The following is a 14397-nucleotide window of genomic DNA, read 5'->3' as shown; positions in this document are numbered from 1 at the left end:
CCGAAACCACTAGTGTCGGTCGTTGACGTCACTGGTAGGACTGCGTTTGACCGTAATGGCGACTTTGTGGTTTTATACGCTGTGTATTGAGATATCGATTCCCCCTATCCTACCAACAAATGATGGCTTCAATTAAGCTCTCCCGAACTTGATCATGATCAGTACGTGTTGTGAATTGCCGTTTCTTTTTAATAATTTGACTGACACGTGACGTGTTTTACGCCTATTTCATCAGATCCTTACCCTAACATCAAGTGTGTATATTCGAGTAGAAGAAACGTTTTCTGTAACAATGGAGCGTGTATTATTTGACCACTAGATGTCGAAGTTTTGTACTGCAATCGAAACGAACGCTAAAAGGCACAAGAATGCTTATTGCACACACTAAGTGACCAAAACACACAATTATACCCTATTAAGCTTTTGGATGTCAAAAAGGTAGGATAAAAAAAACACTGTGAAAAGAAATATTAATGCAATTATTACCTTTTATTACAGATCATCATTGGGCGCCATCTCGTGGTCAATGGAAGTAATGGCTGTGACCTGTTCAGTATATAGATAGATAGATACTTTGTTCATCCCCGAAGGGAAATTCACATTTCCAGCAGCATCCCTGAGCTGAGAACAATCGAAAATAACACGGGAGCTGCTGGAGTGGCTGCCATTCGTGACGGCGCCGGAAGAAAAGATTCAATTTGAATCATGTACAAACAAACAAACAAAATATTCATGTTTCAATAAGTGGAGTGTTAATAAAATGGGGGGAAAATAATTTTTGATACTGATATAACCAGGTAAAACTAATTTTAAGTTACCTGTCCAAATGAATGTTGTGCCATCTCACCTTTCCCACTCTCTCTCCTGCAGTTGACTTGCTGCTGCTCGCTATATGTGAGCGACGTACAATAAAAACGCATTTCTTTGGAGGGGAAAAAATATGGCAGTAGAGGCAGGTAATATAGGTAAAGGCTGGATGACAGAAAGTGAGAAAGAAATGAACGGGAGGGAGGGAAACCAATAAATAGTGGAGGACAAAAGAAAGGAAGAAAAGGGAAGAAAGAAAGAAAACGAAGAAAATCGAAAAATAAAGAAATAGAGAACAATAGGAAGAAAGACTGAGTAAGAGTGAGGAATAAAAAAAAACAAAAGGAGAAATGAAGGAAGGAATGAGACAAATAAAGGGAGAAATTAGAGAGCAAAAGCAAAAATAACAACAGGAATAGACAGAGGAAGAAAAAAAGCAGTAAAAAAGAGTGAAAAAGAAAAGATATCAAGAGTGTGTGAAAGCGAAATAGGTAGGAAAAAGAAATAGAAATATAGACTTATATACTGACATGCTTACTATGCTTGCTCACAATAATTTGTTGAAATTAACTTATTTACTGAAACCCTAAGAACATTAGAAAACAAGCCTTCAAGACATGAATCCAACATTCAAGCAAAGGCCAAATTAGCACATTAACGCACAGAAACACCACACACTAAGAAATGCAAACAATGTCGACACTTTATTTCAATAACGTATCTTACAAATTGGCTACTTGTCAAAAACACAAAAGTCCAAATAGGCTGATTTTGTGGCTTGAAAACAGGATTTGCATTTCAAAACCTTGAGAGACGGTCAAGGACATCAGATATTGTGTTTGGCCGACTTTTGGGAACGCAACAATCATCATTTGGAAAAAATAAAATAAAAAAAGGTAAACAATCACGGCAGTATGAAAATATTGAACAGCTACAGTATTCGTCTTTGAATGACAAAGGTGAGAAAACGTTACAAATATAAGCGGGGGATTTTAAAGTCGAAATAAGAAATCTTCATGGCAGCAAGGCGTTTGAGGCAAACTTTTTTTCTTTTCTTTTTCACAATCTATACACGAGACTAAAATCTAGACATGAAAAAAAACGAGGTACATTCAAAGCTTTGGCCAATAATGGAAAATAAAGAAAACAATAACAATTCAACCTAATTTCTGTCAAGTTCGTGCTGCAGGTCTCTTTTCTTACCCTAATGTGCCCCCCCCTTATTGACGCCGTAGATTTCTCCAAGAACCGCGATATTTGTACAGTCAAATTTCTTCCGCGTTTAAAAGTTACATTTGTAAAGTGCGACCGCAATTTTTTTTAAACGACAAACATTCGAAGTTGAATCCTGCATGGCAATAATACAACTATCAGAAAACCACAAAATTTCACGCAAACGTAAAACCATAGATTTTTTTAAGACCGTATTTTTTTCTTCTAAAAAATGAATTAAAAAAGAAAAATAAACAACGACGCTTTACGTGATAGGCATGTTTACATTGAACCGAAAATCACCAAAACATCAGCCTCTTATAGACATTATAGGCTTAAAAGCCAGAAGTGTGCTGCTGGGGATTTTTTTTTTGCGATGTTTTTCTTTAAAAATGTTTTGTATAATAAATGCTAACAAGTTAGTGTGGACTTCTTTAGGGTGTTAAAAAAGTCAAAGATCACAAAGATTTCTTTCACTGAATGTCTTTTTCTTCTTCCTTTTTTGTTTCTGCTACTATTCTATTTCATCTTGACTGTCAGAAAGTCGAGATGCAAGCGATCTCACGCCAAGAACCAGAATCTTCGGTAAAAATTCAAATGGTGCAATGAACAATATTAAAAAGCAACGTTTAAAATGTTCTAATAAGACAACAGGGGGTGAGATATGCTTGAAAGATGCTTAGTAGGGCTGCACGATGAAATTATATTCCGATGTGACGTATTAAAACTGCAGTATTTCAAGGATTTATAGTAACATGTTTGCCATTTGAGTAGTGTTGGGCCAACCAGAATTGTCGCAGTTTGGGTTTTAGCGACGCTGGCCAATCAGACGCAGGTTTGAACGCCACTAGCCAGTAAAGTTTGTAGCTAAGCCAAACACTCACCGCAACCCTAACAAAGGTCCCCAATAGAGGGCGGTTTTTTTAAGCATGTTATCATGATTAGTTCTCACAAAAACACAACTAGCAGAAAAAAACTACTTTTATAATTGAAAATCGCAATTGCAATGCTGTTCTGAAAAATCGCATTTAGGTTTCTTTCTAAAATTGTGCAGCCCTACTGCTCCGCATAATGACGCAGACTACAACGTCGTGGTGTGAAACCCCGACTGACTGTTCATGGAGAGCGCCGATTGGCCGCCGGTGACATCAGTCGTGGGAGCCGCTTCCCTCCTCTCCAGATGTGTTGTCGTCCCTCTGTGTGGGGGTGTCGTCATCGCAGTCTCGCTCATCTCCGGCGTCATCCGAATGGTTCCAGGAGGCACCGTCGGAAGCCGCCTCGCTTCCGCCTTTGTTCTTGTTTCCGGAGCTTTTGGGGCGCCCCCTTTTACGCGGCAAGCCGTCCTCGCCCAATGTGGGGGGACGACGCGCCGCGGGATGCTGCGAGCCGGCGTGGCGCAAATGGGCGCCTCGCTTTGAGGATTTGCGCGGCCGACCCGGGGTGCGACGAGGGGGTTTGGGGGCTCCCTCCGGGGGTTCCACCAGAGGGTACTTTCTGGGCCTCCCGAGGGGCTTCCACACTTTAGGTTTAGGGGGCTCGTTGGGGTGCTTTCTGGGGCGACCTCTCTTGCGCGGGGCTCCGTCTTTGGAGGCGGTGCGCTTAGCGACGTCAGACTTACGCGGGCGGCCTCTGCCCCGACGACCGGTCGTGGCTCCCTCGGCGGCGGCGTTCTTTCTCGGTCTTCCGAGAGGCTTCCACGCTTTGGTATTAGAGTCCTCCGATGAGACTGACTTCCTAGGACGGCCCCTTCCGGAATGCACTTTCTTGGGTCTTCCGCGCTTCCCTGTTTTCAGTGGGAGACGTATGACCAGCCTCGACGGCGCCACTTGCTTTCTGCGAGGTCGTCCCACATGGAAATGCATCACAGGAACGGTCGGCTTCTTGTTGGTGGATCCTTTTGGACGGCCTCGGCCTCTTTTGGGGCCGTCGGAGGCGGGCCTCACTCGCCGCTCTGCGCTACTCTTCCTAGGTCTTCCTCTGCCCCGCGGGGAAGCAAATCCATTGGGCGGATTTCCATCGCTGTCCAGGTTCACGCGAGGGGACTTCATGACCAATTCGTCGCTCTCGTCATCGCTATCGGCTTTGCGTTTAGCGAAACCTTTGGGACGACCCCTTCCTCTTTTCGGGCCGTCCGTGCCGCTTCCCTCTGAGCGTTTGCTGCCGTGGCCTTTCTTTTCACCGACGCTCATGTTATCGTATCCCAACGAGGGGCTGCTGTTGCCGATGCCTGAAACGACCTCCATCAGAGTTACGTCAGAAACACTGATCTGAGGCTTCTTGGAATCTTGAGGTATTCCGTACCCTTTTATGAAAACAAAAAAAGCCTCAGACACCCTCACTGTTGACCTTACAGTTCAACCACGTTTGGTTGTCTCCACCGTTTTCATGGATCCTTTCAGTCAAATTGGCATCTGTGAAATACAAGTTAAATGTTAGCATTAGAGTGGTACCGCTTCATATGAGCAGCTCTTAACAAGAGAATTTCATTTTATTTGCAACAAATACCCTACTCGCTATGCAAAAGAAAATCCAGTTCACGAATAGTCCCAGAGGCTAACACTGGAGACCGCTCACTCCAGTTTATTCATTCAAACTGCTACAGGTCCAAATAAAACAATATTGTACTGTAATTTGTCGGGTCCAAATTCATTTCAAGTTACTGCATCATCGACAGTATCTCGATCTAATACCTCAGTGTTTCTTGTAACATTTGGAGATTCTGATGGGCCACTAGGGTTTAATTTTGTCCCAACAGAGTATTGTAGACTTGTATTATTAAAAATGTAATATTTTTAAAATTTTGAATATATAAATGCAAAGTTAATACAAATGATTTTTTTTATTTATTCTTATATAAATAATTGCAAACGCCATTGGGTGTATTTTTGCTTACATTTCGGTCAGTCAGTTGAATTAAAACTGTAAAATGCTTTCTCCAAGGGAGAATGCCCCCGGACCTCTCTAGACTGTCCACCAGGGTCTCACAAAGTTCTATGGGAAACACGGTACTTGTCACCCTCCTCTTTTTAATAAACACAATTAACCTTATTAATCACCTTTGACTCAGTGAAACAGACTATGTAGAATACCACAACAATACTGCTAGTATTATGTCTGCTATCAGTGACCAAGATGATCTGAATTTGTCAAAAAAGGCAAGACGAGACTGGTCTAAAAAAACAAATGTGTAATACGTTTATAAATATACATATACACATATGTGTGTGTGTCTGAAATCCCCCCATACAACATTTTGCATACTGCTGACACAATTTAAGTCCAAAATATCGGGATAACGTATGTTGATAGGCATGGCATTACAAGACAATTGCAGTCAAGAAGGCAGTTTTAAAAGTGAATTGATCATTAAAGCTCTGGATTACATGGCCCCCTGCATGGCATTTAGTGTTAAACTAGACAATCATATTCAATTTGGCTTAATTTATTATAACAGTTAATAAAAAGTTCTTCTGAAAATTGCATAAATTTGCATCATGCAAAAACAAAAACGTACTATTCTATCTATTCGAATACAAATGTCATACAGTTAATTTGAATTGTTACCTGTAACCCCGTTATTATATTTTACGTACAACTTTGCAATCAGGTCATAATTACTGTACTTATAGTGTGTCTGTTTTAAACGATAAACTTTAATGCTGAAAGCATACGTTTCACATTCACCAAGTATTTAAATAAGCTATTTTAGAAAGACAATATGTGCACATTTTTATAACAAATACATAAACGTTGGGTTTAAATAACGGAATTCGGTCATTAAGATTTAATCAGATTTTGTTTTTTACCCCACCAGGAAAAACACTACAAGCACTGGCTCGTTTAATTACGTGCACAGGGGGGAAAGGAAAAAATGATTTAAAAATAATCTGCAGTCAAAATTTCCGGGAAAAAAATATAGTTTTATTAAATATCATACCACCCGTGTTTCGAGGAGGGTGTGTTGTTTGGGCACCGTCTAATTCCTGATCATCGTCATAAAATGGCGGGAAGCCATAGCAGCATTGAAGTGTTTCCCCAAACTATCGAATATACTTCTCGATAATAACAAAGCTTGGCACAGAAAACTAATTTCCACCGCGAGTTCGGAATATTATTCGGAAAATTCGAAAATAACGACCGAAATTCACTGATTTTTTTCACTGAGGAAAGCGAGCGTCTGTGTCCATCATTTTAGAGCAAACAATCACTATGGTTTTGCAGAAGAGGTTGCTCTCCAGGTAATAGCCAGTTTCGAAATCGAGCGCGGGCAACCGTCGCCGTGGAAATTTTTCAATTCAACCCATTGCTGATTTTCTTACCTTGATATCGTCTCCAAGATGTCTCAGAAGTAATTTTGCACCAAATAACATATGAAAGTTGGACCGACAGAGCGCCCCGAAATGCACCAAATATTATCGCTGTGACAGGGTTAATATATTTGCCGTCGTTTCCGGAGGTCCCTTCATTGAAGTCAATCCGGAAAAAAACAACAACGGGTCGCTATGGTTCCTGAAGCCTTTGTTGTTGTACTTTTAAAATTTAAACAGAAAAAAACCCCCTACAAAACGTTAAAATTGTTCCATGTGTGTGTGTATGTATGTATATATATATATATATATATATATATATATATATATATATATATATATATATATATATATATATATATAAGAGATATCTCATCTCATTTCATTAGCTGCACCGCTTATCCTCAGTAGGGTCGCGGGGGTGCTGGAGCCCATCCCAGCAATCATCAGGCAGTGGGCAGGGGACACCCTGAACTGGTTGCCAACCAATCGCAGGGCACACAGGGACAGACAACCCGCTCGCTCATTCACACCTAGGGACAGTTTGGACCGGCCAATGCACCTGAAATGCATGTAGTCCGGTAGCTGGATTTGAACCCACTTGGGAGGACCTTAGAACTATGCCACACATGTGCTAACCACTGCCCCACCGTGCTGCCCTAATACAAACATATGTATGTATATTTTCCCAATAAATCGTTGCAAAACATTGCAACATTGCTTGTTTAATATTTCTTTCTTGGTATTTTTTGTAACATAGTTGTATTACAGTGGTATTTTTTAAGTATTTTTCCAATATTTTCTTCAAAGTGTTTTTTAGCATTACTGAAGTTTTTGTTGTATTTATTTTGCAATATTTTCTTTGTAGTATTTTTGTAGTATGCGTTTTGGAATTATTTTGAAGTAGTTTTTCTATGTTAAAATATTACTTTAGTAGTATTTTTGTTGTAATTTCATCGCATTTTTGCTTTTTTGAATATAAGCAAAACAATACATTAGGTCCCTTTTTTAAGTCATATGTTTGATGTTTATGAGTGCAGTGGTTTGCACATTCACCTAAAACGCAAAAAGGATAGATAGATAGATAGATAGATAGATAGATAGATAGATAGATAGATAGATAGATAGATAGATAGATAGATAGATAGATAGATAGATAGATAGATAGATAGATAGATAGATAGATAGATAGATAGATAGATAGATAGATAGATAGATAGATAGATCGATCGATCGATCGATCGATCGATCGATCGATCGATCGATAGATAGATAGATAGATAGATAGATAGATAGATAGATAGATAGATAGATAGATAGATAGATGGATAGATACTTTATTCATCCCCGTAGGAAAATGCACACTTCCAGCAGTATCCTTGTGTTGAAAAAAAAAAAACAATAATAGAGTAAAAGGAATATAGAAAATAAAGACCCGATATAACGTGTTGATATATAGATGTAACGGGTGTAATAATAACTTTTATTTTATTGAAATTCCTGCTAAAATATGTGTATAGTTTTTGGTAAATGTCCTGCAATGCTGAGTCCAACAGTGCCATCTGCTGGTATGGGGTGGGGTTTGGTTTTGGCTTCTAACATGTGACCAGGAGGCGGGGTTTGTTGTCAGTTTTACCAGAGTACTACAAAGAGATCAAAGAGATCAGACCCAGCAGAAAAAGCTAATGTTGTGACTCATCCATTTGCAGAAACTGTAATAATAAAAACCTCATCATCCAGTCCAGCGTGAATGTGGATCTTTGGTGGGACACGTACACCGCGGTTACATTGGTGCCGTGACCCGTGACTTCATTCAAACTCTCCGAACCGAGGACTGTCCTACCTGCCACATCGTTTCATGAAGCCATCAGCTCACAGTATTTAAAATTGCTATACAGTGACGTGTTACTCAGGCAACTGATTTATTTTGTGATTTTGACTCATTTACATATTCGAAACATGTTTAATCAGAGCACGAGTGACATTTCTGAGGGTGTAGCTGATCAGATGAAAAATATTATTCAGGAGATAGGACATAAATTGGCTGATAGCATATTCTCAAATATTCAGTCACATAATATAGTAGCTCCTAACGCTGCTGCCACACAAGATGTAGCAAACGGATTGAGTCAGGTGGTTACGCAGAGAAAGGTTAAGGAACCGCCGTCATTTATTGGGGATGGCTCAGACTCAATAACAATACATGAGTGGGAAGATCTAATGAGGACATTTATTAAAAGGAGTAATGTGAGACTTGAAGAGCAAGTTCATCCAGAGGTAGAGGATAACTCACTAGACAGCAGATCTGATGCCCAGTCCGACTCTCGCAGTGTTGATACATCCAGTCGAGGAAGTCAGCACATCCCCGAACAAGATGTTGACCATACTTCAAGTGACAATACGGAAAGCCCATCACAGTGCTCTGAAAACATGATCCCTTTGGGTATGGGTCTCCCAGACGAGACCCCATTGAACCCTGACCATCCGGACGCAGACTCCCCTGATACTGACTGTTTAGACTTGACTGTCCCAGACCTTCAAGCTCAGGTTAATTGTGCTCAACCTGACGTTATGGTCTTAGGGTCCGCCAGTCCATCAGGCCTCCTAGTCGTCTAATTTGTCAGATGAATGACCAGTTGGTAGGTGACAATCCTCTGTCTGCAAAATCTGCTAGTTCCTAATTTAAGTTCAGTAGAGATACACTTTCAGTTTAAGTAACAAAGCTTGAGTAAGAAACAAGAATTGTGCCTATGTGAGCACTTACAACTACAGGAACAATGTTTGATATTTCAGAGATGTAACAGGCATCTTTGAGTCTGTGCTTAGTTAGGAGTTTGATCGCCTCCTTTCTTTTCACACTCCTTTTTGGGAGAGTTTTAGAACTGACATGCACTTCAGTTTGTTCCTTGTAATACTGTACCAGTTTTCGTGTCCTCTTTTTCATCAGTATTTGCCTTTTTGGCATGTGATTTTTTTTTCTGTTTAGTGTAGCACTCCCATATTTAGCAGAATTTCAGGGGGGTGTATGTAACGGGTGTAATAATAACTTTTATTTTATTGAAATTCCTGCTAAAATATGTGTATAGTTTCTGCTGGTATGGGGTGGGGTTTGGTTTTGGCTTCTAACATGTGACCAGGAGGCGGGGTTTGTTGTCAGTTTTACCAGAGTACTACAAAGAGATCAAAGAGATCAGACCCAGCAGAAAAAGCTAATGTTGTGACTCATCCATTTGCAGAAACTGTAATAATAAAAACCTCATCATCCAGTCCAGCGTGAATGTGGATCTTTGGTGGGACACGTACACCGCGGTTACATAGAGTATTTAAATAGTGCTACAAATACACACTGTAATAAAAAGAGGGTAATATGCAAATGTGAGGGTGTGGTTTAATGTGGGCTTTTACTCCCCCGGGTGGAGTTAAAGAGCCTCATGGCATGAGGAAGACATCTCGGTTCAAGACCGGGTGGAAACATAAGTTGGCCTGGAGGGGGATGGGCACCACTAGGCTGTACTTGCCCAAGACACACCACAGGGAATAGTGCCCCTACCTTCCTAGTAGTTAAGGTATCCGACCAACCAAATTTGATGTTTAGTTTTGTAGTACAGTAGTTTTGTGGTATTTCTGTAGTAGTGTTGTTGTAGACACACAGAGGGACAATAAGGACAAAGTTGGCGCCTTGGCTTTCTAGAAGATTTTTTCAGCCCACTCAATTTCAGACAAGCAGACTGTAAATAAAAAGAAAGAAAGTTGACTGTGAGGGCCAACGCTTCCAGGACTAGTAGAAATTGGAGTATTTTTTCACCGAAATTCGAAACAACTGCGTCTGCCTAAATTGCCAAGAGTCTGTGGCCAATTTCAAAATATATATTATCAAAAGGCACTGCCAGACAAAAATGCTGACTACAAGAACCTAACTGGAAACAAATTCTGTAAAGAGTTGAAGCAACTGGGACCTGTTTTACAGCACAGCAGCGCTTTCTCTCGACACCCTGCGAGTCAAATGAAAATGCTTCAAAGTCGAGCTATGAGTTCGCCTCGCTGATCGCCCTGCAAACTTGGTGAATTTATTAAAGACTGTTCAAAAAATGCCAGGCTGAATAGCACATTTTTTACTGACCAAATCTGCCCCCCCCCGCTTTCTGAAAAGTTTGGAGACCCATGGTGTGGAGTCTGTAGCTCCATGATGATAACATCAAACCGAGTCTACAGACCCACTTATTATGGCCGACTGTTTACATACAGGTATGTACGTGATGTCATACGAAGACCACCAATACTGCTTTGAATCGTTACTATTATGTCAGTACCATACCTGTCAACCTGTACGTTTTTGCCATACAAAGTACGTTTATTATGCATTTTAAGACGTGTACGACAAACGAGAAAATCTGTACAGAAAAACGCAAATTTGTCAATGATGGGTACCATCCGGTATGCACCGACTATCACGAAACGGCAAATCAATCAAGTCAAAGGAGTTCGCCGTGGTAGCCTCTATCTTGGTATCGTTTTTTTTTCGTTGCAAACGAAGCGAGCGGTTTGATGCTACTGTGCGCATACGTCTGCCGCCTGGGGATTTCCCATCATGCATAATTCAACATCGGATTTCATGTTGTAGTTGTGTAGTGAAAGGAAGTCTGTCTCTTTTTAGAGAACTGGCTTTTTCGGCTCAACTCATTAAAGAGAGACGGCTCTCAAACGGCTCACTTGCTTCGATGCATTATATAACGAATTATCATGTTGTAACAAGAAGTTAAGAAAAAAAGGAAGCATAAAAGGAGAAAATGAAAAAAAGACAGGTTTGTGGTTGTCCCTTTGATCAGTATATTACCAACAATAATTTAATGCAGAAAATGAATTCATAATTTGAAAAAGAAAATGCATTATTCTACTTAATTATATTTGCATGTATTTTTTCTTTCTACAGTGAACGTCCAAGCTTCTTAATTTTTGAACTTTTTTTATAATAAACCTCATTCATGTTGAGCAACTCAGGATCTCACAACAAAATGTTAATTAACAATATATATGATATAACGAAACACATGTGCAATAAAACACGTTAAACTACATAAATAAACACGTTTGAAAAAAAATGGTGAAAGATTATTTTGTATTTTGTAAGGGAAAATACGACAGTTTGTAAGGGCATGGAGCCCTGGAGCTTGACAGGTATGCAGTACTCGTCCATTCCTGAAACCATTTTTGATAGATTCCTTTGCGAGAAAATCTTACACTAGTGTTTCCACGAAAATGTCCACTTAACACCTCGTACATCACCACAGAAGGGATACAAAAAAACCTGCCCTTTTAATGAAAAAAATAACCCAAAAAATACCAGGATGGCCACGCCGATGTCATCACTTCCGGCTCGGGGCTGGGCCCAACCGCGAACATTAGGGCCTCGCTTCCGGGTGCGCCTCCTTTTCGGCTGCGGCTACTTCCTCGCCAACATGCCTGTGAGTACTCCCACCGCACTTCTAATGATTTTTCTATACTTGTATGCCCCCCCGCGCGCCCATTAACGTCTAAACATGTGCCCACTGTCCAAACGAATCTACCGTTGCCTGTGGGAGTCTATCTGGTTTTCGTTAATTCCCACTTAGTTCCGAATTATGTACTCGATTCTCGAGTGTGTCGCGACTCAAGATGGCGGCGCGCACACGGCAGACATGTATCCAATCGAGGCTAATGCATCAAAGACCAATTTCGTTTCTACTAATATACCCCGATATTTGTGTACCCCCGCCTACAAATGTAAACGTTTCATGCGGTTCGCTATACACAGATCATTTGTATGTTCTCTAACCGGATAAACAAGGCCAACTTGGAAGCATGGTTATCAAATCCGGAAGAACCAGTTGAATTACAAAAATTGCACTCTATGGTATCCTTTCTATTTCATGTACAGCGTATAATGACACGCTTTTCATTAATCCGCCATTACAGCTCGCTAAAGACTTGCTGCACCCATCCCCCGAGGAGTTGAGGAGGAGGCACAAAAAGAAGCGGCTTGTTCAGAGTCCCAATTCGTACTTCATGGATGTCAAATGTCCGGGTAAAATGCAAGCCAGTCAAAGGGAGACCGGTTGATCATGTATGAATTGGTGCTATTGTTTTTGTCATCAGGATGCTACAAGATCACGACGGTGTTCAGCCACGCACAGACAGTCGTACTGTGCGTCGGATGCTCAACTGTCCTGTGTCAGCCAACCGGAGGGAAAGCACGTCTCACAGAAGGTTAGTATAACCACAGAACCATTTTAGCCTGGGTGTAAATATAATGTTATGGTACTGTCCCATAAATCAGTTAACCAGTGATGTGTTTGCTTATTTACTGACATTTGGCACAGTGAACCCTTAACATCACCAAACTCTTGGCTCACATGCCGGATGTGGCCTGGATGACAAGGCTGAGTAAAACACTAGCTTTAAACAATGACCTACAGTTTTAAATGCCTACTGTATTTCACAAAAGTCAGGCGCTACTTGCATGACACCGTAGCTAGAGGAAACTTTGCTCAACGTATTTTAACTAAAATATGTCACTGGCCTGCCAAAATTAGGTCGAAAAATAGCAACAGGGCGTCTTTGCTCAAGTAAAGTCAAATTTATTTATATAGCCCTTAATCACAAACATGTCTCAAAGGACTGCACAGGATTACAATGACACAATTACCTGATCTTAAACCAACATGCGGGCAAGGGACAACTCACAACCTCAGCGTGAGGAAAAAGAAACCTTGAGAAGGGACCTTACAAGTGGCATCCCCCTTTCAGGATGACCAGGGTGAATTACATTTAGCATTACAGCTGAAGTTCAAAGAAGCTTTTGATTTTCAATTAGTCACAAAGTATCTATAGTTAGGTACACATCTTCATGAGACTTTTGAACTAGATGAGATGAGATGAAATTCGTGTTTGTAGGCTTTCTCACCCTCCCCCATCCATTCTGAACGAGTTAAACTATTAGGAATGAATTCTTTTTTTAGTATGATGATAAAATACACAGTTGCTTAACACCACAAAATACATTTTGGTGACGAAAAATCCATGTGGGGGAAGGGTAACTGCAATGATTTTTTTAAATGAAATTTCACATCCCTGAATCAGTTTCAACCTCTTAAAGACCTTCAGCCCCCAACTAAGGCACACTTTTTAGACCCCTTATTTTTCTGACCATTGTGAGAATGTTCCTTTCAACCATGTGGTCCCTGTGCTCAAAGTTTGACACCAAGTGATTTGAAATACTGAAATTCCCTAATTGTGATATGTGAAAGGCCTTTAAGCACTGATTAAAAATTATTGCTACATTCAAGTTTTGTGATGTCCAGCTAGGAGTTCACTGTTCCTGCACTGCTGATTAAATGACTGGTCATCTTGTTTGGTGGTTGTCCAGTCACAATGTTAGTGCAACATAAAACTCAGTTTGCAGAAGGGTGGCGCTCGATCACTGGCTCCCCCCTTTCGAAGGCTGAGAACAAGCAGAAAGTGGCACGATGGAAAAGCCGGACTCATTTGTCATCTTGTCTTTCAGGCTGCTCGTTCAGGAGAAAGCAACACTAAAGTGTTGTACCAGGAGCGGGAAAGAAGGGACTGACCGCGGGTGGCGGTTGTCACTGCAGCCTACGTTGTAACTGCCGTACCGCCGCTCTCTGTTCCTTGTTTCTCAATAAAATGTTGTTTTGGCTAAATTAATGAATTGGGTTCTTTGAAATGAGTGCTGTTTTTTTTTTTTTTTAATTTTTCAAACACATGGACAAGATGGGATGCTGTTTTGCATTTAATTCAGTCAAACCTCTATAATCCAATTCCCCAAAATATACTTTAACGAAAACTTTTTCACATTTATGATTGAACCGTTAAGTATAAAATGATTTTGTATTCTTGCATTTTTTTAGTATTGTAAATATATTCAGCCACAACTTATTTCAAGCTTCTGCCCACCAAAATGACTTGCATTCATATTATAAACCTTAACCCTGTAAGACCCAGATACAGGGTTTGTATGGGTACTTGAAATCCTTGAAAGAGCTTGAGTTGTAATGTTTTCAAAGGTTGTCAAGTG

The 14397-nt window shown here is 40.5% G+C and overlaps 2 protein-coding genes and 1 non-coding gene across 3 annotated transcripts; 2 read left to right on the top strand and 1 right to left on the bottom strand.

Annotated features, from left to right (window-relative positions):
- Window positions 1-1492: 1492 nt before the first annotated feature.
- Window positions 1493-6481, bottom strand: LOC148371284 (uncharacterized). The gene is made up of 2 exons (XM_088329286.1): window positions 6339-6481; window positions 1493-4430 (listed from the first exon to the last, which is right to left on the bottom strand). The coding sequence occupies exon 2, from the start codon at window positions 4260-4262 to the stop codon at window positions 3168-3170; it is 1095 nt and encodes a 364-aa protein (XP_088185412.1). The 5' UTR covers window positions 4263-4430; window positions 6339-6481; the 3' UTR covers window positions 1493-3167.
- A 5194-nt stretch (window positions 6482-11675) lies between these two features.
- LOC148371282 (small ribosomal subunit protein eS27) lies at window positions 11676-14027 on the top strand. Its single transcript, XM_088329285.1, has 4 exons — window positions 11676-11788; window positions 12279-12387; window positions 12459-12569; window positions 13867-14027. Exons 1-4 carry the CDS (start codon window positions 11684-11686, stop codon window positions 13893-13895), a joined length of 354 nt encoding a protein of 117 aa, XP_088185411.1. The 5' UTR covers window positions 11676-11683; the 3' UTR covers window positions 13896-14027.
- LOC148371283 (small nucleolar RNA SNORA35) lies at window positions 13681-13815 on the top strand. The gene has a single exon (XR_015849847.1). It is a non-coding gene; the product is annotated as a small nucleolar RNA SNORA35 (small nucleolar RNA).
- Window positions 14028-14397: the final 370 nt, after the last annotated feature.

The sequence above is a fragment of the Urocampus carinirostris genome, chromosome 2, assembly GCF_059441175.1.
Source record: "Urocampus carinirostris isolate Australia breed hairy pipefish chromosome 2, RoL_Ucar_1.0, whole genome shotgun sequence".
Taxonomy (NCBI): domain Eukaryota; kingdom Metazoa; phylum Chordata; class Actinopteri; order Syngnathiformes; family Syngnathidae; genus Urocampus; species Urocampus carinirostris.
This window is presented reverse-complemented; position numbering and strand designations above follow the sequence as displayed.